This window comes from Crotalus tigris, unplaced genomic scaffold (assembly GCF_016545835.1).
Source record: "Crotalus tigris isolate CLP2741 ecotype Arizona unplaced genomic scaffold, ASM1654583v1 scf7180000020963.25688851:1431469, whole genome shotgun sequence".
Taxonomy (NCBI): Eukaryota; Metazoa; Chordata; class Lepidosauria; order Squamata; family Viperidae; genus Crotalus; species Crotalus tigris.
The window spans coordinates 1,184,046-1,209,482 of record NW_024098281.1 but is presented as its reverse complement, the minus strand read 5'-3'; the positions used below and the strand labels follow the sequence as shown (position 1 = coordinate 1,209,482).

Below are 25,437 nucleotides of genomic sequence, written 5' to 3'. Positions count from 1 at the left end.
ATGGATATCACATACCAAACTTCATCTGTTATCTTTGTTTAGCGATTTACAATGTTACTTTTTCACTTGCATATAGAAGAATAGGATGATTTGTGATTGTTGGTAGGCGGGCAATTCTGCAAATGGACAGGGAATTGAAAAACCTTGAATTTGTCTGATTCTGTGCAATGATTTTGATACATAAATAACTTGTGAAAATTCTCCCAGTGGACCTATTTCTTGGAGCACATTAGACAACTTTTGTTGATATTCTGCATTTTCAAACTGCCTCCATGTTAGGGTATTGAGTGATGTAGTCAAGGGCTCATTTGTGGATTTTCATCAGTCATGGTAAAATTCTATTCATTTAAACACAGTGATAACAGAAAGTTAAATTACAACAGAATAATAGCCTCATTAAACCAGATTTCTGTAAGTGTCTATTCAATTGCTGGGTCAAGTTCTTTTTCTTGAATTGTCTTTCTAAGGCACGATAGATGACACTGATATTGCTTATTCTCTGAGACCATCTACCTGTATTAACCTGCAACAGTTAACAGTCCCCTCTTTGAGGGAGATGGGTGGTTTAGAAATATGAAATATAAATAAATTAGTGTATGATGCCCATCAGAAGTACCACTGTCCCTCAAATTCATGTTTTTGAAAGACTGTAATCCCTAGAATTGTAATCCCGAAGTGGTCAAGCACTTTGTGAGATTATAATAGAGAATTTAGGAAGTGTAAGAACTCTCCAGCTCAAGAAGGATAATGGTAATATGGAGCTGCTGCTTCTTTGATGTTGTGTGCCTTGTGTAGAGATGGTGATGGCAAAAATTAGTTTGTAAACTCAACTCCTTTCATCAAACACCAGACATAACTTCCTCTCTTATACCAGAAACAAGACTTCCCTTGTTAGTTAGCCTCAAAATTGGCTGCCTTAGCAAGGATTGAGATGGTAATAAACATGTTTATGTTACACATTTGTTATTCCCTTTCATGACACCTTCTTTATATATTGTAGCCTGGAATCTGGGAAACCTGTTGATGTTATCTGATAGAGCAACACTGCATATGGGAAAACAACTGTCAAGTCTTCATTTTGTAGGTGCAACTGCTGTGTTTAGACTACAGTCTGAAATTAAAAAAAAAAACTTGGGGAAATTGTATACAAGGCCTATGGGTTTTTAAAAATCCGCTTTAGGATTGTTGATATTTACTGAAGGCATCAACTCAGACAAAGACAACTGGCAAGAGAATAAATTATACATTATGTTCCAGAATGAAAGAGATGTTTGTTTGCTTTAGCATTTTGGTGCCCGTTGTCTTATATTTCCTTCACCTCTTTTCCTGTGGGTCATAGTTCTGGAATCTGTTTCCTACATGCTTGAACTAATAAGCTAAACATGGCTTTGAGCATGTGCAGAGAAGGATGTCATGATTATAGTCTGACTCAGCTGCTATGCCATTTAATCCCCAACACCCTTCCCAAATCCCTAGTATGCTCAATGTCTTTTTAAAGTTCGTTGGCCACGAGAAAATAAAGGTCCATAACCATTCATATGTGAGAGATCCTTGGAACTACAAATATTCTCCTCCATCCATTCATGTTAAAGTACTGAGACCGGACAACTACAGGTTGAATTTGGTGGAAAGGTAGTTCAAGCCATGCAATTTTCCTTCAAGAAAATTGAAGGTGGGGGGAGGGGTCTGTTGTAATTTTGAGAAGTTGTTAAGTGACTGGTCGTAAATCGAGGACCAGGGCTTTTTTTCTCATAGAACGCCCAGAACAGAGTTCTGGCACCTTTTTTTGGGTGGAACCTTGTAGGGTAGGCAAGGTGGGTTGTATGACGTGTGTGAGTTCCAGCACCTTTTTTTTTTTTTTTTTTACAAAAAAAAGCACTGTCAGGGACTATATCTGGATTGCCAAGTTCAAGTCAGCTATACTATTTGTTTTAAGCATCTTTATGCAAGTGTAAGAAATATCACACAGCTACGTCACATACTGTACTCTGCATCACATTTGTCTTAACTGTGGCCTCTTCAGGAAATGTAAATTCCCCCAAACAGCATAATGGACATGATGCTTTATATAAGGCATGAGTAACATGTAAAAGTGATTCATCTCTGGAGACTGGTAGCAAATGAATGAGGTACTGCTTCACATATGGTGCTTCTTCATTCCACCGAAGTCTCAAGTAAAATATAGCAGTCTTTGACTGATGCAGATAGGGTGAGAGTTTCTGCTCTAGTTTTCTGCTTGGAAACAGTGTTTTACATCCAGCAAGAAAATAAAATAAAAATGGACCAATTCAGAAGCAGTATCTAATGCTTATAAATAATGTCTTTGATAGCTGCCTAGAAATCACTTCAACTCTCTTCAAGCATTGTTATTAGACTAATAAGATATTAGACACTAATAATGCTAATAACAAACATACTCGGTTTTTTTTAAAAAACAAAATGCCAGAAGCCATGCTCTACATCTCCCAAAAATGAGACCTGGGAGAAGAGGAATAATCTACACAATAATAGCTCCAAAAATATAGAATATTCTATATTTTGGGAGCTATTATCGTGTAGATTTTCCCTCTTCTTCCAGGTCTCTTGTTTTTGGGAGATGTAGAGCAGGGGTGTCAAACTGCCGGCCCACAGGTCAGATACGTCATGCCAAAACCACACCCACCCCATTAACGGCAGTGGGGAAAAAGGTCATGATACGTCATGTCACGTGACGTCGCAGGTTTGACACCCGTGATGTAGAGTAGGGCTTTTCAACCTTTTTACCCATTGTACCGCTTTTAGGATATGGCAACATCTGAATACCACTAGTCGCCTAGCAAAGTGTCAAAAACTTGATGATCAAAAAAAAAGGAAAAAAATGATAAAGCACAGGTAGTCCTCGACTTACAACAGTTCGCTTAGTGACTGTTACAATGACACTGAAAAAGTGCCCCCCAAGCCACAGCCGAGCAAGACACCTGCCCGCCCGGCGGCGCTCTTCCTCCTGTCGGAGATTTTCATTGTTGTGAGCATTTCTGTTGAGGATTGGCAGTGGGGGTGGGGTGGGGGAGTGTTTGGTTTTTATTCGCCCCGTCTGCTGGGTGGTTGCAGCAGGTTTTGGTCACTTCACATGACCCTGGGACACTGTGACCGTCATAAATATAAATCAGTTGCCAAGCATCTCAATGTAAATCACAAGACCCTGGAGATGCTGCAACATTCCAGCTGATTGGTGCTTCTTCTGGGCTCAGCAGAAGCGCCAGGATCAGCGCCGAGTCCAGCTGGAGCCTGGCGCTGATCCTGGCGCTTCCACTGAGCTCTGACAGCCCCGAAGAAGTGCCAATCAGTTGAAAAGCGGCACTGATCCTGGCGCTTCTGCTCAGCCCTGCAGCTCCAGCCATCTCTCACTCAGGCTTGTGCGGTGCTGCCACCGGTTCAGCTCATTCCCCTCCCCCGCTACCACTTTTCTAGGATGGTCGCATACCACCTGCCAGGTGCCAATGTACCACAGGTGGTACCCGTACCACGAAAAGCCCTGATGTAGAGCATGCTTCTGGCTTTTAAAAAAAAAAAGAGAGAGAGAGAGAGAAACGGAGTATGTTTCTACAGAAATTAGCAATTTTTAAACTAGGACTTTAATGGATAACTTCAAATTACCGAAGTAGGTGGAATGTAAACCATGTTTTGTGCTATGATTAACAAATGAAATATCCTTGTGAGGTAGTAGAATATGTCCTTTAGTCTTTACAGTATTATGCTCTTTTTATTGGCTCAGATTCAGATAGCATTAGGATTTAATCTGGACCAACATTTCTGATGCAGTTTTAGAACTACTTCCGCTGGTAGGAGTCACCACCGGAAGATAATATCAGGAATAGTCAGGGAGTAAATTTAGAGTTTCCTTGCAATGAGTAATTTTAGCCAGCAACAATTATCACTTCCAAAATGTTGAGCCTATCACACTTTGCTTACCACTGTCCAAAGGAAAGAAAATAAACTTGTATCTTGCTTATCAAATAGACTTCCACACCCTCTTCTAATTTCTCTTTTATTTTACAAGGAGGCTTGTAACTTAGGGAAATATTAGTTTGCTTGTATGTAGTTAGCATGCTAACAATTTGGTCTTTCCTGCTGTTATGCAAGCAGAGAAAAATTTGATTGACTTGCAGAGCATGTTTATCTGGTCCCTATTAGTTCTTTTAAAGAAGGTTTTAATAACTCATCTGCCCACATACTACGGGGTGTTTTTTTTAATCTATTCAAGCTGCTGTTATAATGTAGGAACAGCCACATCTTGAATCTGTTGGTCTTTTAAGCATTGCATAGCACACAGGTTGGTAACAGAGCAGTATATAGTCAGTATGATATTGAGGTCACTGAGGACAGCAAAAAAGCACCATTATCCTCACCATCTATGAACTACGTAATTGCTTCAAGATATTTATTTATTTATTTATTTATGAGACTTATATACCGCTTTAAGTGCAAGCACTCTCTAAGCGGTGTACACCAGTAAGCAATGTATATATATATATATTTACATTGCCCCCAACAATCTGGGTCCTCATTTTACCTACCCCGGAAGGATGGAAGGCTGAGTCAACCTTGAGCCGGTGACATTTGAACCGCTGACCTGTTGAACACAGTCAGCTAAAGTGGCCTGCAGTACTGCATTCTAACTGCTGCGCCACCTCAGCTCTTTTTATATTACACAAAAGTAAGTTATTTTATTGTTTGTAACCATAGATCCTAATATAGCTTGCCATAAAATAAAATCACAGGAGTACTCAATTATTTCTTTTGTCTATTGCCCTTTGTATTCTACCCAAAAAACTTTGGTTATTGTAAGATTGATGTACAATTATTAAAGAAATACTTTTTTGCTACTTGTAAGAACATTCCTGACAATTCATCCCTCGTCTTTACCTTTTGTTTGAGCCCATAGTGCAGGGGTCTTCAAACTTGGCTCTTTTATGACTTGTGGATTTCAATGCCCAGAATTCCTCAGCTAGGCATGATGGCTGAGGAATTTTGGGAGTTGAAGTCCACAAGTCATAAAAGGGCCATGTTTGAAGACCCCTGCCATAGTGCATGTTTCTTATTGAGTTTAGAGCAGTCAAAATATGTATCGCTTGTGTGAATATATAGACAAAAACATATTTGAAATAGAACACAACACCACACAACACTGGAGCAATGTTCCTCTTGAAAAGTTTCATAGAGGAAGTTGCTTACAATTAATATTGTTCCTAGTGTGACTTTGAAGGAATTAATTGTGCACTCCTCCATTCTGTTTATAGCATTAAACTTTTCTGTATGTATAATAAGCAATATTTCCTTTTGTTTAGATTAACAAAGTTCAAGTTCAGAAAGCTGATCCTTTCTGCCTACGTTCAGTTGATCCTGCTCTGTATTTTTCATAATGTTCATACAAATTAGGCTATTGTGTAATACATAACATCTGCTAGAAAATAAATTGTTTGAAATAAATAAATTTGTATGTATTTGTTTTGGATAATTCCACTTTCTACAAGGAAACTTTCAAAGTATTTGGCATTTTTGTGGCAATGAATAGAGACCCAAGAATGATTGATAGAACAGATGTTGTAAATGGGCCATAATTGATGTCTGGGTAAAAGGCACTAGTCATCCTCCTCAGAAAAAAATATTCTTTAAAGTTATTCATAGGTCCAAACTCAAAGTAAAATCTGTTTTTCAAAGTTTCTATCCTATTGTAATTTTGTATATTAGAACGATTGAAGCTTAAATGGAGATAATCAAAATCCCTATATTTGCCAGATTTTGAAAAAAAAAAAAAACCACACCCAGGAAGAAATCATGCAGAACAGAATAGTGTGCAAAAGGTGGGGTGAAGATCACTAGGCTGGCAAGGTAGTTTGTGCCCGCTTTCAGCCTTCAAGCTCATTTTCTTCCCTCCTCTTTCGGTTCCAGTGGTTGCATTCCTTAAAGGCTATACATGAGAATTAGGGAACATAATTAGTCATGCTGGCCAGTTCTGCTGGCAGTTGTAGTTTAGTGGGTCATGGAATATACATTCATCATTGTAGATTGTATGTGTAACATACATGGGCGATATGCTTGCATAGAACTATCATCAGGAGCTTAAAAAAGCATTTTGTTTACTTGATTGAATCCTACTACTTGACTTCTCTATTGCCCTCTACACGGCTTTTCAGAATTCATGTTGATTATATAGATATCATGTTGATATTTGTATTTTCTGATTAATATCCACTTTGAATTCCTTGCAGCTTAATTCAGTTAAGAGTTCTTCAAGCAACTTTTGCTCATCTTCAGTTTAGTATGTCAAATGGGTCTTTATTTTAATACTGTCAACTAATATCTCTGTGTTCAATTTGCTCAACATCTTTTCTTTCGGATGACAACCCTCCAGCCCTCATGGTCAATATCCATTGTCAGGCTGCACTTTCACCAAAATTGTTCCAGATTTTGCGGTTTTCATTTGGCCACCATGGTGGTGGTTCTTGGGAGCCGTGCCTAGGACAACTCGCCATGGCCAACTCGCTGTGGGTCAATTCAACTCTGTATCAATTGTTCCATTTGGTTACTTTTATCATTAGTGACCACTTTTTTCTCTGGATCGACTTTTATTATTACTGGTCATGGTTCCGTCGAACTTAATTTAACTTTTATATCTATTGAATTGTCCCACGGCGAGTTGGCCATGGCAAATTATCCCATTCCGCTTCCAGTATTTGTTTCTCTCAGAATTACATTGTCTGACTTTGCCTGTCCATTCTGGCCTTTCAGTTACATCTGTTGTGGACATTCACCCCAAATTTGGCTTATGACGGCTCCTTCAGTCCATTGCTGCCATAGGTCGCTGTGATGACAGATGCCCTGAAGACTCTGGGAGCTCCTTGGACAGATCTCTCAGTCTAAACTCACTGAGTTCTTTTGCAGCTATTGGCTGCATATAAACGGTCTTGAGTTAGTGTAATCAGAGCAATGCAGATTTTTAAACTTTCTATGGGACACATTTTAAGGTTGTGGACAATTTTGCCATAGTCTATTAAGCTAATAAGCAAGATGGAGCAAAATCCATTTCTTTCCTTCAACCTGGATATTCTGGATGTGGTAGATGGGTCTGACGCATTGTTTCAAGACATAATGCCAATATTCTTATAATCCAGACATCACTGCCATCTTCCATAGCAGTTGAATTGAGATGAAGATACTCTGGGAGACATATTTCTGCTCTAATTTTTTTCCATTTCTGCTCTTCAGAGGAAATGTCATCAGGTGCACATTTGCGCATTGTTTCCATGAATCCTGGCTACCCTTTGGAGGCCTAGATGAACACCTTTTCATCTTCCCTCACTCTTCCCCTTTCTTAGCTCACGCTTCTCACTGGGAAGGATTTGTCCTCCTGGGGCAGGAGATGGAACTCAGGCCTGCCTCTTGCACCTGCTTCTTCCCTATAGGTCATTCCCTATGGAGGATTTTTAAAGGAGGAACTCTTGGCAATTATACAGGCTACACATGGCCTTGTACCCAGCATTCTTATTCCTGTAAATAGAATTAAATGTTAGCTTGTTCAAAGTTTTTTTTTTTTGTCTCATCTCCTATCCATGAAAGGTTGTATTTAATTTTTTGTTTTTCTCCCTTGTGTCAAGGCCTTGCTCTTGTTTCCATCCATTCCATTCTGAGGCAGTTTTTCATGCTTGATAGTGCTTTTTGGTCATATCATTAAGTGCTTTATCTAATTAATATATGTTAAGACCTTTCTGTCTTGGAATCTTTCATCTCATAGGAGCCCTGGTGGTTAGAATGCAGTATTGCAGGCTGACTTTTCCCACTGCTAGAAGTTTGATTCTGACTGGCTCAAGGTTGACTCAAACTTTCATGCTTCTGAGGTTGGTAAAATGAGGACCCAGATTGTTAGAAACAGTATACTGACAATATAAACCACTTAGAGCCTATGGTGGTGAACCTATGGCACGTGTGCCATAGAAGGCATACAGAGCCCTCTCTGTGGGCACGCGCACCGTTGCCCCAGTCCTAGGCCTTCAGCTGGGTTTTATAAAACCTTTTCACTTTAGGCCTCTGCCACCGTATGCAAAAAAAAAAAAAATTCAATCAATCAATCAATTTCAATTTCTTGCAGGAAAAAAAAAAGATCTTGCAAAGTTGGAAGTGATTGATTGAACTTTTTAGTCTCACCCAGTCTGCCGTTACCACCACAGCCATGCTCACCCAATGGGCCACGCCCACCCAATGGGCCACACCCATCCGGCACCCAATGATACATAAGTGGGTTTTGGGTTGCAGTTTGGGCACTCAGTCTCTAAAAGGTTCGCCATCACTGACCTAGAGAGTGCTGTAAAGCACTATGAAGTGGTATATAAGTCTAAATGCTATTGCTGTTACTATGCTACCTCTGTTTTGAGACCCTTTCAAATTCATGCTATCTCTAGAAAATACTCAGACTGAAGGTGTCATTTCTTATTGCCCTGTGTCAACAACCCAATCTGTAACTTTGGTCCTTTGGTCATATATATATGCACTCAGGCCAAAATCCTGGAAGTGCTGCATTGATCATATAGAATTAAACACAAAAGTGGGAGACACAATTAGGACCAAGATGAGTCATGCTTCCCACTAAAAATATCTATCCATACTAGAAAGTTTCTGGTTTCACATCACTCATCTATACAAACTCATATATGACCATTCAGAGCACCACAGTTAATGATAAGCCAACTATTACTATCTAAACCATATATTTCTGTTTCCTCATTTATGTGAAATTTATCATTTGGGGAAGACATGCTTTGTCTTTGCACCAAAGTAGTGCATCCACTTGAGGCAGCTCAAACCTAGCACCTTTTCTTCTACTTTCTGGAGGACAGTGCTTTCTAACAGGAGGCCATCATGCATGGAGTGTCTGGAGCTCTCCCTGCTTTTCCTGGAAGAGGGGAAAAGTGAGGTTCGGCAAGAGCACTTTGATAGAGGCCAGGTTGCCTTAGGTCAAGTTCAAGAAGAGGTTGGGTCTGCTGCAGCATTGTCCTAAGAGCAAAGGCCATCAAAGGAGATTCCTTCAGGAGCAAGTTCTCACAGCAGAAACTCTGTCCATGTTGTCCGGCAGTTTTGTTCATGAGGGAGATGGACAAACAAGCTCATTATTTTTGGGAGTCACGGCACTACAAAATTTGGCCACCCCTTATTTGGCAGAAAAGACCAATTTTGAAGCTGAAGAAAAGAGTTAGGAGTGTGTATGTGTAAATATTTGAAGAGTAAATCATTTGAACTATGGACATTCTTATCAGCAGCTTGAACTTTAATGGTTTCATGGTTATTCAGAGAAAAGGCTTCATTTTTCCAGCACAGGAGATGGAGAATCCACCAATGGGTTTAGACCAGTGGTTCTCAACCTATGGGTCACGACCCCATTTGGGGTCGATCGACCATTTCATGGGGTCACCAAGCAAGGCTGTCCGCCATTTTTTCCCCTTTTCCGGCTGGTGTCTTACCTTCCTTGGGCTGGCCAGCTGGTGGCCCAGCCGGTGGTCGGCCTGCTCCATCTCTGCCGCTTGCCAGCTACGCCTCGGCCGGCGCAGGGGGCGGCACCATACATGCGCGGCGCTCCCGGGCAGGGAAAGTCCTCGACTTACGACTGGTTGGGTAGTCCTCAACTTACGACCAGTTTAGTCCTCAACTTATGACCGGTTTAGTCCTCAACTTACGACTGGTTGGAGGTCACGGCATTAAAAAGCTTGAGAACCACTGGTTTAGACTGTGTTCCTGCCCAATCAGATCAAGTCAACCAAAGTTGCCACAGCTTTCCTGGGCTAGAGGATCCCAGTCTCAGCTTGATCTTGCCCAGGACAGACGTGCAAGTTTGGCTCTTAGGCAGGTATAGTCTCCATTGGTGGATTTTCCATCTTTCGCCATTTACCAGTTTTTCTGATCAGTGCTGGATTCAGCGCTGGGTTAGGATTGTTCTTTTCTTTCCAATCTCCCCCTACCTCCTTTAGTTTCAAGGAGAGGCTTAGCAAAGTCCTTTCTTGCGTTTTGTTACCTTTCGGTTTCGTTTTCCATCCCCCCACACACATTGCTCTGGGGAGTATTTCATCCCTCAGAGGCACCAATAGTTGTTTTTTCTCTTTCATATTTCTTTGAGTGTCTTCCCTTGCTGGAGCTTGCGGCTGCAGCTCCTGGGGAGGGGGAAGCTCGCAATCACGCGCACGGGCCAAAGGGGATGGTGAAAGTTCAGCGCGCTTCAGGGAGTTTTCCCTAAGGCTTGTGTTATCGATTGTTGTTGCCGGGATTGCAGTTGCAGTTCCGGAGTCCTTGTGGACATAAATCTTCACCAGTGATGACCGGGGGGTTGCGGCTGCATTCCTGGTGTCCTATTGTGTGCACAGGCCCAAGAACAACAATTGGGCCTCAGCGCGAGTCAGGGAGGCTTCCCTGCAGTTTTCGGCTGCTTTTCTGGTTACCAGAGCTGCGATTGTGGCTCCAGAGGTCTGGTGGCCCAAATACTTTACCTGGCTGCTGAGGGGCTTGCGGCTGCATCCCCGGTCACTGGACGAGCGCGCGCCGTCTCCCGATTGGTTTTTTTGTGAATCAGCTGGCTGGTGGCTCCGTGAGGGAGCAAAAATATTTGGGCTGTGCAGACGAGCTCTGTCTCCGTTCGAAGGTGATGACAGCGCCCTCTGGTGATTGCGATCGCCCCTTTTTTGCCCGGTGAATCTCAGAGCCTATAGGAACATGTAGCACCTACAGTGTAGTGGCCTATTAGCCATTTCACACTCGCGGCCGCCATTTTGTGGACACTAGAAACTTTGCACTAGGACCCCTTCGTCCTGAGAAAGGGATCCCTCCCTCCACCCCAATCTTAATTGGGGAAATAGTCTCAGCAAATTTTCACATTGGGGGGACGGCCACCATTTTGAATCTGGCCACCATTTTAAGATTCACTAGTTCTTTCTCTCCTTCATCGGCCAGCCTTTATTTGGGGCCTGCACTAATCCTCTTGCCTGAACAGGATTACTAGGCCAGCAGTCCACTAAATTTGTATCACCATCTTGGAGGTCTTGAATTGGTGTCTCCTTCTCAATACACAGCATTGTGGTACACACATACCCTGTCCTTGGCTTTTCCTGTAGGATTCCAGGTGTACCCTTTTGTGCATCTGGGTTTGACTACAGTTTTTAAAAATCTTTGGATTCCAGGTGTACCCTATCGAGCACCTGTGATTATCCATAAACAACAACAGCAATCTCTGGATTCCAGGAGTACCCTATCATGCTCCTGTGCTTATCCACAGAAAAAAGCAGCTGTCTCTGGATACCAGGGGTACCCTATCGTGCTCCTGTGTTAATCCACGAGGATGGAGGATACTGGCTCTTCCAAGAAGGGAGCTTCACCACTTTCATCAGCCTCTAAAAAGCATAAATCCTCCAATCATGAGGCTGCAGGCAAAATCTCGGCCAAGGCCAAGGCCAGATCTGCAGGCAAAGCCTCTAAAAAGGATGAAAAACAGGCCAGTAGGAGACACCAGGCTTTAGAGAGGGAATTCTCTAAAGCACAAAGACAGTCCAGGACTGAGGCCACTCAGGCTGAAGTTCCTTCCTTCGAGTTGCCACTGGGATCCTCTGCTTCTGTGCCAGGTGACACATCTCACCAGGAACCCATCTTCCAGCCTGCAGCTCCGCAGGCCCAGCAGTCAGCCCCAGAAGCTACTTTCACCCCTACTGCGGCTGGACTCAGACCAACAGAGCTGTTTCCCCTTCCCACGGAGGACCGCCTAAATGAGTTGATTGCACAGGCGGTAGCACGCACTCTTCAGGCTAGATCACATATACCTAGGTCAACCTCGGTTTATTTCCAACCTACCCACCAGCCAATTACCGAGGCATATGGTGCACCTTCTTCACCTTCACAGTCCTCTTACTCCAAGGGTTCATCCTATCGTGAGTTTGATACAAACTTGGGGATTCCGATGTCAGATGAGTCGAAAAACCTCCCGAAATGCCATCTTTTACTGGTCTTTTTAATCGGTCTCATTTTGTCCCTTTGCTCCAAAAGGCCACTTCCATGGCCCATCTTGATCCCGAACCCTCTACATCGACATCGATGGCCGTTCTGGACTTGGAGGCAGATCTGAACTTCACTGAACCAGTAACCACACAACACCGCATCCCCTGTCCGCCCATGTTTCTAAATGCGGTCAAGAAATAGTGGGAATCTCCAGGTACCCTTCCCCTCCCAAGTAGCAGCGAAAAAAGACTTTATAATGTTGCCCAAGACTTGGCAGATGCCCTGGAGGTTCCCACCTGGATGAACCCTTGGGACCCCTGGTATCTCCCACTGCCACTCCTGGAGACATGTCTGATGCCCTCAAGGTGGAGGACCACAAAAAGGAGCTCACTTTCCGCAAGACACACCAAGCTACGGCTTGAGCTATTAGGGCAGCTACTTCAGCATCCTTCTTTAATAGGTCTGCTCTCCGCTGGCTTAGACAGCTTCAGGACAGGATCCCAGTGGAAGATATCCAAACTCACCAGGATCTGAGCAAGATGGTGGCGGCAACGGAATATGCTTCCGATGCAATGCTACAGGCTGCCAGATTTTCGTCCAGGGCCATGGCTTCCAATGTCACCAGATGCCATATGCTTTGGCTGAAATACTGCCATGCGGACGCCAAGTCTAAATGGCGCCTGTCAGCAGCCCCTTACCGGGGGGGGGGAAGCTATGTGGGGAAGCTTTAGAGCCTTACCTTACTGAGAATAAGGATAAACGTAAGGTTCTCCATCACCTTATTAAATGTCTGGACAAATGACCCAACACATACTCACGAAGACAGTCCTTTTGTACGGGTACTAGGTCCAATTATTCCTATCCCCCCCCCCTGCTCCTTTCCTGTCAGACAGGACAGACAATCGGACAGAATGGGTTCTAGACTCAGACAACAATTTCAGGGCAAACGGCCCTTTTGTGGGAGCAGCTGCCCTTTCCGTCGCTCCAGATGACTTTCTGGCGGTCCCTCCCATAGGCGGCAGACTTTCCCTCTTTGCCCGCCAGTGGGAGGCCACCACCACAAACACATGGATGCTGAACACGGTTCGACACGGGCTTTCCCTGGAATTCCTCACCTACCCTCCGAATCGCTTTCTCTCTTGTCCCCAACCAAGAAATCCCACAAAAAAAAAATTAATGCAACAGGCCATTCAACACCTTATAAACATAAGGGCCATAGAATTGGTACCGTTGGATCAGAGAGGTCGGGGATTCTATTCCATCCTCTTCGTCATCCCAAAAGCTTTGGGGGGATGGAGAGCAATCCTAGATCTAAAAAGACTAAACTGTCACCTTGTTTACCGCAAATTCAAGATGCAAATGCTCCAGTCCATTCTAGGAAGTGTAAGAAGAGGAGACTTCCTGACGTCCGTAGACCTCATGGAAGCTTATCTCCACATCCCCATCTCTCTTAGCCACTGCCGGTTTCTAAGATTTGCTTACAGGGGCCGGCACTATCAATACAGGGCATTGCCATTCGGCCTATCCTCGGCCCCGACGGTTTTTACCAAGATCCTAGCAGTTCTAGCAGCTCACCTCCGGATGGTGCCAGTCAGAGTCCAGTGTTACCTGGACGACATTCTGATTCACTCATCGTCAGGCCAAGCTGCACTGACGGATCTCGAACGGGTGATCAACCTTCTTCAAAGTCACGGGTTTTCAGTAAACTTTTCCAAGAGTCACTTGTCTCCCACAACAAAGCTATTACACCTAGGGGCCATCATAGACACGGTGAACTGCTGGGTCTATCTATCCCAAGAACGTCGGGACAGCATATGGCAGTTAGTCCTACAACTCTTCGGGAACCGTATGGTAACATTAGCAAGTCTCTCCCAATTACTGGGAAAAATGATTTTGGTCATTGCCATTGTGCCTTGGGCCAGGCTCCATTCCAGGATACTTCAGTGGTTCCTGCTCCCTTTCCAGAGATGGAACATCAGCTCATCCACTCAAAGAGTGCAGATTCCACTCCGAGTCTCGCGCTCCCTCAGGTGGTGGCTCTCATCGGCTATGCTCAGGGGGTCCTCCTTCAAGGAGCTGGACCGAATTACTCTGATGACCGACGCCAGCCTGTTCGGTTGGGGTCCGCACCTACACTCACAGTGGGCCCAAGGCCGTTGGTCCCACCCCGACCTTCGGCACAATATAAACTGGTTGGAGCTCAGAGCCATACACCTGGCCCTTCGACACTTCCACAACTCTGTAACGAAACGTCATGTACTGGTCCTCACAGACAACGTTGCTGCCAAGGCCCATGTGAATCTGCAAGGGGGCCCGCAATCCCATGCCCTCCTGTCCAAGGTTCTCCTCCTGGTCTCTTGGGCAGAGTCCAATCTAGCCTCCATCAAGGCCAATCACATATCAGAGGAGGCAAACACACAGGCGGATCTCCTCAGCAGGGCTATGGTGAACCACTCAGAGTGGCGCCTGCACCCAAAGATTTTCAGGGAAATCTCCCACCGATTCGGACTTCCAGTCCTAGACCTCTTTGCCTCCCCGACAAACACTCAGGTACCGAGGTTCTTCTCCCATTTCCCATCCCCAGGGGCAGAGCACACAGACGCTCTTCGGAGTCCATAGCTGGAGGGTCTGCTCTACGCTTTCCCTCCGCTCCCTCCTCTTCCGGCGGTCGTCCGCAAGATCAGGGAAAGAGCGGAGATTGTTCTAGTGGCCCCGTACTAGCCTCGGAGACCATGGTTCGCCGACTTAGTGAACCTGTCCCTAGCAGAACCGTGGAGGATTCCCCCGGACAGGGTCTCAGTCAGGGGACACTCCTTCATTCAGACCCCTAATGGCTCCAATTAGCCTTATGGCACTTGAGCGCTCAGTCTTATCCCGGGAGCACTGCTCACCAGGAGTCATTTCTATAATCCAGGCCTCCCGTCGGGCCTCTACCAACCGTATTTATGAGGCCACATGGAGGAATTTCTGTTCGTGGTGCTCTAAGCACCACTTGACAATTCCAGATCTGATGATTCCTCACATATTGGACTACCTTCTGGAGGGTCTGGAGAGGAGTTTGGCTCCAAACACACTACGCAGACTGGTCGCTGCTCTTTCTACCATACTTACATGTGAATCTGCAACTTCCCTCGGTCACCATCCCTTGATCCACTCGTTCATCAAGGGTGCTACTAACACCAAGGCCCCTGTAGTCCATAGATATCCCTCCTGGGAACTGCTGAAGATTTTTGCGGGCTCTTACCAATCCGCCCTTTGAACCCCTCAAAACATGTGATTTGCGATACTTATTGCACAAAGTAGCATTTTTGGTGGCTATCACCTCCGCGCAGCGGATTTCTGAATTAGCTGCTCTCTCCACTAGGGATGATTTGTGCATTTTTCACCGGGACCAAGTGGTCCTTTGTCTTGATCCGACCTTTGTTCCAAAGGTAAATTCCTTATTTCACAGGACTCAGGAAATCGTGTTACCAGATTTCTGTCCTAATTCATTGCATGCTCTGGAACGACGGTGGCACCTGTTAGATGTCCACAGAGCACTCCATTATTATATCTCGCGGACAGCTGCCTTCCGCACTACCGAGGCTCTTTTCGTTTCCTATCATCTTCCTTCTAAGGACAGGAAAGTGTCCTCCTCCACGATTGGCAGGTGGGTTAGGGCTTGTGTTGCAGAGTCGTATTGGGCGGATTCAGTGCCGGTTCCAGGGCACATTACAGCCCATTCCACCCGTAGTGTGGCTACTTCGCGGCCTGGGCCACTCAAGCGTCCATTGAAGACGTTTGCAGAGCGGCCACATGGTCATCTCCGTCACCCTTTGTTAGACATTACAAAATCGACAAGTTCGCCTCGGCAGAGGCCTCCTTTGGCAGGAGAGTTCTACAACAGGTACTACCTCAAAGTGCCACACTGGGCAGGCCTGATTCCCTCCCTCAGGGACAATAGGCTTTAGTATGTCCCATTGGTGGATTCTCCATCTCCTGTGCTGGAGAAGGGGCGTTGTCTTACCTGAACACCTTTTCTCAGCATGGAGTTGGAGAATCCACTCCCACCCTAGTAGGTTATTAGGCCTAGGTCTATGTTTATGAGCCAACACGTCTTGCTGTCAGTCATGCTTCGCCTGCGTCGAGACTGGGATCCTCTAGCCCAGGAGAGGCGTGGCAACTTTGGCTGACTTGATCTGATTGGGCAAGAACACAGTCTAAACCCATTGGTGGATTCTCCCATCTCTGTGCTGAGAAAAGGCGTTCAGGTAAGACAACGCCCCATTTAACTGGCAATGTGCAATTTTTGCCAATTGTGGCAAAACTTTCCATTCTACCAGACATCTCACTGCAAGCCCTGGATATGGCAAGCTCTCATAAGTCCAAAGACCTGGAAATGTTGCGTGGGAGATGAAGTTTCCCTTCTAATTCCTCATTTTAATATTGTGTGAGAAACAGAAAGCGTAAATCATCTATGGCATTATTCATAACAGTTCTAAATGGTTAGATGGTGTATCATGATGCAGCATATTAAGAAGTGATTAATAGGAACAAGAAATGAGAACAGAAAGACCTCTGAAGGTCATCCAGTGAAATGGTGTTAAAAGGTTGCTGACTTGAGGGCAGAGAGTTGACTGCCTTTACTGTAGTGTCTCTCTGTATTTCACAGAATTTTTTTACAAATAAACTCAATTACTATTGATTGGTGACATAGACAGAAAGTTGGTGTTGGAAACTGGCTTTTTTGACAGATCACTCTTTCTTTCCTGATAACAGAGGGGTTGATCTCAGAGTCTGGAAAATCAGCTTTTCTTCCAGCATTACCTTTTAAAAGAGAGCATTTTTAGGGATCTTGTTTAATAGTGAATGTGAGGCCTGCATTTTTCTGACATGATGCTTAGAACATCCACATGCCTTCTTGTGAAAAGCCAAACAGGATAATCCCTGTTCAGAATTGACTCAGGACATTTGGATGGAGCTAAGCATTTATTGGCTGGATGCCCTTTCTGATGCCTACATTGAGTTTGCAGCAGATATTTTTTTCTTTGCTTCTGACACTACCTAGGATTGAGTTATCAACCTTCCACATGGGACGTGAGCGTCTTCACCACTAGGCTACCATGCTGCTTTTCAGATAGGAGCTTAATGTGTAGGCAAAAATTCTGCTGACTAGGATGTAAATCAGGGATGTCAAACTCACAACATTACGTGACGTGTCGCAAAGTATCATGACTTTTTTTCCATTGCCAGCAATAGGGTGGGCGCAGTTTTGCCATGATGCATCCGGCCCGCTGGCAGTTTGACAACCCTGATGATGCTTTCTCCTAAAAAGATACAAAAATGAACTATCCCTCAGTATGAATTTGTGTGGCTATGTGTATTTGTGTTTCTCAATCAAAATACTGAATTAGAAAGTGCATCTAATAGTTAATTGTCTTGCTCCAGCAATTTACAGGAAGGTTTAAAGCAGCCTACTTTTGCTATTGCCTCAAGTCAATAGATCTTGGCAGAGAAGCAGTGATGTTGGAAAGAAAGAATAAAAAGAAGTGGGGATTTTTTTTTCTATTGTAGCAGTGCTACATCTCCATTACCTGCAAAAGGAGACTAGCAAAAGTCAGACAAATCCCCATTTCCATCCACCTCATTCCTATGATACTGTGTTATCACAGTATTTACTATAGAAATGTTTACTTAGATTACTACGCATGCCTTAGGCATGAAAACCAGCTGGGTAACTTAGACCAGTCACACTTTCTCAGCTCAATATACCTCACAGCAGGGGTAGGCAACCTTGGCTCTTTTATGACTCGTGAACTTCACTCCCAGAATTCCACAGCCAGCGTTGCTGGCTGTGGAATTCTGGGAGTTGAAGTCCTCATGCCTTAAAATTGTCAAGTTTGGGAAACTCTGGACTAGACCTACCAATTTCTGATAATCTACTCCTGTCAGGCTTAATAGACTAGGCCAGGGGTAGGCAACCTGGGCTCTTTTATGACTCGTGGACTTCAACTCCCAGAATTCCTGAGCCAGCATGGCTCAGCTTGGAAACTTTTCCCTTTCCCCTCAGCATGGCTGGCTCAGGAATTGTGGGAGTTGAAATCCACAAGTCATAAAAGAGCCAAGGTTGCAGATTTTTAAGAGAAAGATAAAGCTTACTCCGCAATTATTTTTGTTGGGTATTATTGTAGATTTTGATGTTAAAGAAATCAATTTGATGTTGACTCTTATAACAGCTGCAAGATTATTGGTGGGGCAATATTGGAAGAAAAACTCACTGCCTACTTTGGAAGAATGGCTACTTAAGGTGTCTAATTTAGCAGAAATGGCGAAAATCTCCGCCTACTTGAAGGACCATTCACAAGAAAGATACATTATGGTTTGGAGAAGATGGATTGATTATATTCAAAAGAAATATGAAACTTAAAAGTATTATCTTGCTTTTGAATAGATTTTAGATAATTATTAATAGTCTTAATTATATTATTACTTTTGTTTTAATTTGTTAATATTTGTTTTGAGAAGGAGTTAAAGTGTGTTATGGTTTTGATTGATAGTATAGTTGGTTTATGTTAGTTAGATTATGTTTGTTTATTTGTTACCCTGTAATCAGCTCTGGGAAGTGGGGGAGGGGGGAAGGGGGGAGGGGTGGGGGGTTTATATTGTAATAAATTTGAAAAACTTTTAATAAAAAAAAGAGCCAAGGTTGCCTACTCCTGCCTCACAGGATTGTTGTTATGGGAAAAATAGGAGGAAGAGGGAGAATCAGGTATATTAATTCCCTGGAAGCCCTTTCTTCACTTTTTAACTAATGTTAATAATATTTAATCACACTTGCCTCCTTCTAATTTTCAACTTTTATGCTGTTTTATGTTTAAACTTTTTATTGTACACCTCCTACAAGATAGGTGGTTCAGAAATGTGAAAAATAAAATAAAATGTTTGCCACCTTGAGTTATTTATAAAAATAATAAAAACAGGAAAATTATAAATAAATAAATAAAATTTCCCTGTGGTTTAAAAGCTTCTTCAGGTTTTTAGCATATTTAGAGATCACTTCGGCCTCCATCTAAAGGGCTTTCTTGATGTTAAAAAGAAGTGCCCTTGAATGAATAACCTGTGTACTAGTATTTGTTTTATTTAAAATAGCTTTTTAATGGCAAAACAAATTGTATTAAAATTATAATATTTCAGTAGCAATATGTCATCTTTTTTCTTTATTTTTATATTTCATTATGATTTCTTTGATTGCTGTGAGCCATCCAGAGTTGTTAAATTGGCCAGCATAAAAGCTTAATAAATTATTAAAATTAATATGCAAGGGTACTCTACGCCTGGTGGAAACTTAGTCCTAACCAAGGACTAAGAATTACTAAAATAACATCTAAGATCATAGGCAGTTCCAATCATGGTGAGTTTTTTTGTAAAATTAAGAGTGTTCAAGTCTGATAAATTCAATATTTCCAATATCAAGGAAGTCCTTTAGTTATCACTCCAAGGATTCTGATCACAATTGGTATAACAGATTTCTTTTTCTATAAGCATTCAACTTTGAACTTTTAAGTTCCAATATTTTATAATTTTTTTCCCAATTGTTTTTCCTCAATCCTGGCATCACCTAGTAGAGCAGCATCAGTGACATTCTTCTTTTGAATAACTGTTATATCAGGCACATTATGAACAAGATGCCTGTCTGTCTCGATCTTAAAATCCCATAAGATCTTAACCCACTCATTTTCCCAAGCCTTCTCAACTTGAGGGTCCCATGGTTCTTGCTACATTCTAATCAAAACCTTAGAAAAAGTATCCAATGAATAATTTTAGCAAATTGGTCATGATGTTCCTTAGAGTCAGTATGTGAAATTTTGTTGCAGCCACTGATCAAATGGTCATTTGTTTCATCTTTTTACTACAAAAGCAACATTTGCTGTTTTTGATTCATGTTAAGTCTTTACCTTAATGCAGTTAATCAGCAAAGCTTATTCTTGAGCCACTAAAACAGCGGTTCTCAACCTTTCTAATGCCGCGACCCCATAATACAGTTCCCCATGTTGTGGTGACCCCCAACCACTTATACATCACTGGATGCCAGGGGCGTGGACAAAGAAAATGAGGAAAAAATGGCGGACAGCCTTGTTTGGCGACCCCCGTGAAATGGTTGTTCGACCCCAAATGGGGTCCCGACCCACAGGTTGAGAACCACTGAAGTAAAATAAAGCCTTCAGTTTCGTTCTTTAACACTTCTTAACCATCTCCGTGTAGAGTTTTTTTTATCAATTTTTCCTTCTATATCATTCAGGTGTTGACCATGCATTTGTTTGTTCTTCCAGTTGACACATCGGGTTTCATGTTTCATTCTGCCTTATCTTTTTGTTTTTAGGAGCTTTCCTTGATTGACTTCTTTCAGAAAGAGTTCCTAGCTTTTCTAAATGTAGTACCACACTTGGCCAATAAAGAATGCTATAATTGTTTAATTAATTTAGTCATTAATTTTAATATAATCAAATTATTATTAATATGCAGTGATTAAAAGTAATGCTTCATGGAGAGAAGGATATTATAAAGACAGAAGAAATTCAGGAAATAACAGTAAAATGGCTTCTATATAGTTATTTGCTTGTAAAGAATTATTTTTAAGTAGCCCACCCAACAGATTTTTCAAAAGCTGGATCTCTGTTTTATTTGTATAAACCACAAGTGAGTGAGTAAGATACCTTCAGCTAATTAATTTGCAAACCTCGTGTGATATTTATTCCCAGAAGCATCAATTTTTGCACAGAATGTAGTGCTGGTCTCTGTGAAGTTACTTGACTTGACAAAGAAAGGACTTATGTTGGATTTAGCTTGAACATATTGTGGATCATAGTGGTTGTAAAAGTACAGGCAGTCTTGGAGCCTGCCTATTATGGTTCTAAGTTGTGACAGTGATAAAGTGAGTCACCACATACTGGACTCAATTCTGCAATCTTTTTTTCAGTGGTCATTAAGCAAATGCAGTCATAAAGTGAACACTGGTTGTTAAATAATCTCATTGTTCACTATGGGGCATTTTTTTTTACTAAAAACTGGAAGTAAATGCCAGTTTTCAGCAAACACATCATAAATTGTGGTCATGCGACCACAGGATGCTGCAAACAACCATAAATGTGGGCTGGTTTCCAAGCACCCAAAATGCAGTCACATGACCTCAGGGAGGGGCAGCCATTGGTACTTTAGAAGTGGGACATAACTACTTTTTGGGTAGGTCTGTTGCAGAGGTGGGGAACGATGTCCCGTTTATGAGTTGTGGACTTCCAACTCCCAGAATTCCTGAGTCAGTATGGCTGGCTCAGGAATTCTGGCAGTTGAAGTCCACCGGTCATAAGGGCCATCGTTCCCCACCCCTAGTCTGTTGTAACATTGAAAGGTTGCTAAACAACCAGTCATAAGTTGAAGACTGCCTGTAACTTAAAGGCTGAGTATTTTTTAAAAAAAAAAAATAAACATATTAAACTGTATATTTTTGTTTCTGTATGCTTGCTTCAGGTTGCAAAATAAAGGCCCTGAGAGCCAAAACAAATACGTACATCAAGACCCCTGTCCGTGGAGAAGAGCCCGTTTTTGTGGTCACTGGACGCAAAGAAGACGTTGCCATGGCCAAAAGGGAAATTCTTTCTGCTGCTGAGCACTTCTCCATGATAAGAGCTTCGCGCAACAAAAATGGCCCTGCTCTGGGAGGGCTGCCTTGTAACCCCAATCTGCCAGGCCAGACTACAGTCCAGGTCAGGGTGCCTTACCGTGTCGTCGGGCTGGTGGTTGGCCCCAAAGGCGCTACGATCAAAAGAATTCAGCAGCAAACCCATACCTACATAGTTACTCCCAGTAGAGACAAAGAGCCAGTTTTTGAGGTGACCGGCATGCCTGAAAATGTAGACCGGGCCCGAGAAGAGATAGAAATGCACATTGCCATGCGCACTGGAAACTACATTGAGCTCAACGAAGAAAACGATTTCCATTACAATGGTACAGATGTAAGTTTTGAAGGAGGAAACCTTGGATCTGCCTGGCTTACTTCCAACCCAGTCCCACCTCCCAGTCGCACCCGGATGATTTCTAATTACAGAAACGACAGCTCCAGTTCTCTAGGAAGTGGTTCCACTGACTCCTATTTTGGAAGCAATAGGTTGGCTGACTTCAGCCCGACCAGTCCATTCAGCACTGGCAATTTTTGGTTTGGAGAGACCTTACCTTCCGTGGGGGCAGAGGATCTCACCGTCGACTCTCCTGCCTACGATTCCTTGCCAACACCTTCTCAGACCATCTGGACACCTTTCGAACCCGTCAACCCACTCTCCAGTTTTGGTAGCGAACCTGCTAATAATGTGAAATCTCCACGGAAAGGGAGTCAGCCATCCACACCTCGCTTGTCACCGACGTTTCCCGAGACCTTGGAACATCCCCTAGCCCGGAGAGTGAGAAGCGACCCTCCCAGCACAGTCAATCAGGTTGGCCTTCCCATCTATATCCCTGCCTTTTCCAATGGTACCAACAGCTACTCTTCTTCCAACGGTGGTTCCACATCTAGTTCCCCTCCGGAGTTAAGACGGAAGCACGACTGCGTGATCTGTTTTGAGAACGAAGTAATCGCTGCCCTGGTTCCATGTGGCCACAACCTTTTCTGCATGGAGTGTGCCAACAAGATCTGTGAAAAAGAAGCACCCTCGTGTCCAGTTTGCCAGACAGCTGTTACTCAGGCGATTCAAATTCACTCTTAAATATATAGAGATATTATATATGGACTTTTTAAACTCTTAATGGCTTGGATGTAATGGTACCCCCTAAGTAAACCTATAATGAACTCAGACTGTTAACTGGGCTTTCTTGAGATTAGGCTAACAAATTGTTTGAAAAGCATGTACTCTTTTCAAAAAATAACAAACAAAGGCTTGTTCAGTTAACCTTATAGGCCTAAGCCAGTCTTTCTCCATTTCGGTTGCAGCTGTGGTACCTCTAGCAAAGTCCTGGAAGGAAGCCGTGATGTCGTTGGGAAGTCTTAGGGGCTTAGTTTTTGGAGCAGGAACGTACAATGAGCATTCGCAGTCTGTCCAGATCTCGACAAAGTATTTCTAATAATGGCAGTGAAAGTGAAGTCTTGCGTAGCCCCTGAGCTTAGAAACTATTATGGGGTGGGGGGTGGGAAACGGTGCAAAGGATCATGAATGTTTCAAAATTCTTCCAGCGCTGCCTTCTTTACACTGCCAGTTTTTTCAGAGCAAGTTTGGGGATGCTTTTTTTTTTTCTCCCTCTTTACAATAACAAGCTTCATTTAACTAACGTTGCAAATAATTTTACCGTGCATCAGTTGGTTTCCTGCCATTCAAGCGAGTAGCCAAGTGAGAGGTTTTTATTAACGAGATCATGGCACGTGGAGGACCGAAGGGGCAAACGGGGATGAAAGAAGCCTCTTCTCATCCAGTAATGTAATTTGAGGCAACTTTGAGTGAATCAGGAACGCGTGGGTCTTCCATTGCTGAGGCCTGGAAAAGCCTTCTTGGTTTCAAATCATTGCCAAGGGACATGGGAGGTCCAACCCCGGACACAAAGGGGCCCCAGTGGTGGCAGTTTGCTTATTTATTGGCAGGGGGCATCTTAGATAATGCTCTCTACGTGTGAATTGCTACTACCTTCCATTGAAAGGAAGGCATCCCTTTGTGCCCTTGGTGTTCATCACACAATACAAGGTGCAGTTCATGATATGAATTGTCATGCTATGACATGTCTGTATGGATCCCCTTCCCCACCCATCTCTGCTTCTTGCAGACCCATGGTGGGAGGGCAGGGGAAGATGGAGAGGGGTTTGCATCCCTTAATGTCTAGAATGAGGATGCTGACATTCCATTGGCTCGTGCGATCAAGATGTTCTTAAATTAACTATTTTAGCGAATATCAAGAGTATAAAAAATGTGAATCATTTTTATGTTCCAACCACACTTGCACATTATGTGAAACTTGTCTTTTTATTTTTAGTCATATTGGGGGGGCGAAAGGAGTAACATCCACAGTTTTTTTTATCATTCGGTGATAAATGACTGAGACCCAGCAAAACGGTTTATTTCATTTCAAAACTACACTTCCCTCTCTCAAGGAAAAAAAAATTGAACTTTTCTTTTGATTTCTTTAATATACATTTCAGCCTATGGATGTTTCTCCTTACAGTACTTCATCCTCAGAATTTTCTCAAATCTGTGCTGGCGTTTTTAAAAGAACACTCAGAAGTTCTGATGGATTTCATTTTTCTTCTTCTCTCTCTTCCTCTTTCTCCTTTTACAAACTTCTATCTGTCCTTCCTCTTACTCACTCTCTTTTTTTGAGCAATATCTTCCCAAGATGAAATAATTTTTCTCAGAATAGCAAATTCTATGTGTATTGAACTAGTGAATATACAGAAAACTTTATTTTTTATTTCCACTTGAAAGAGTTACATTTCGTATAAAAAAAGTTTACAGATAACGGTTTTTATTTTATGATTTTTTTTCAGTATAAAAGTTGCCTTGATGGCATATAATATTATTACATTATGAGATGCATAACTTTAACGCTAATAGCTTGTAGGATAGTTAAATGTCAGTATTGAATTCTTAATCTTTAGCTGAGTCTTGTAGATATGAACAATCTCATTTACCAAGCATGTATTTTGTATATTGTTGCATTGTACACTGCAGCTAATAAGCCAAGGATTCGACATTAGATGCGTGTACTGTTTCTATAAACCACAGACTTCAGAATGACAAAACTCTCAATATGGTTTAGTATTTGCTAATTTTACTACACTCTTTTTGTTATGTATATGTAGAAAGGTCATACGGATTATAAATTCAATTTGAGTAAAGTTTAAAAAAAGCATATATTTTATGATAAAGGGCCTTTAACTTATGATGGCCAAAGCACTGATATTATATATTTGCTGTAAAGAGAATTATAAGAGTTTTATTTTTCTGATATTAAAAAGTTACTTAATAAAGACTTGTTTCCATTAACTCGAATGTTTTCTTGATGTTGCGCTTTTCATGGCAGGTGGTTGTCAAAGATATGTTATATGTGAAATAGTATCTAGATCACCGCACCTACTAAGATGTTACAACGCAGGGGATATTTAGATAATTGAGGGATGGGAAATCAGAGAATCTAAATTTAAAGGCAAATAAAATAAAAAAAGAGTTGAAACAGAAAACTAGAAGATAAATGTAAGGACTTTTTGCTGGTGAACAATGAAGTGGGAATGAAGTAGCTTCATTCCATCTGGATGAAAGAAAATATAAATTATTCTAACAGTTTAAGGCAGTGGTTCTCAACGTTTGTGTGACGGCGACCCCCGTCACACAAACGTTCTGCACGGTGCTGCGCGCATGGGGAGCGTGCATGCGCGGCGGCGCCCCCATGTGCAGTGCGCATGCGCGGCGGCGCCTCCTGAGG

The 25,437-nt window shown here is 42.8% G+C and overlaps 1 protein-coding gene across 1 annotated transcript in view; it reads left to right on the top strand.

Moving 5' to 3' along the window:
- The window catches only part of MEX3C (mex-3 RNA binding family member C), a 48,040-nt gene extending 23,039 nt beyond the window's left edge, over nucleotides 1-25,001 (top strand). Inside the window, exon 2 of the mRNA XM_039369011.1 lies at nucleotides 21,511-25,001. Within this exon, the coding sequence (XP_039224945.1) occupies nucleotides 21,511-22,739 (1,229 nt within the window). The 3' untranslated portion in view covers nucleotides 22,740-25,001. The remainder of the gene's footprint in view (nucleotides 1-21,510) is intronic.
- The last annotated feature ends 436 nt before the right edge of the window (nucleotides 25,002-25,437 follow it).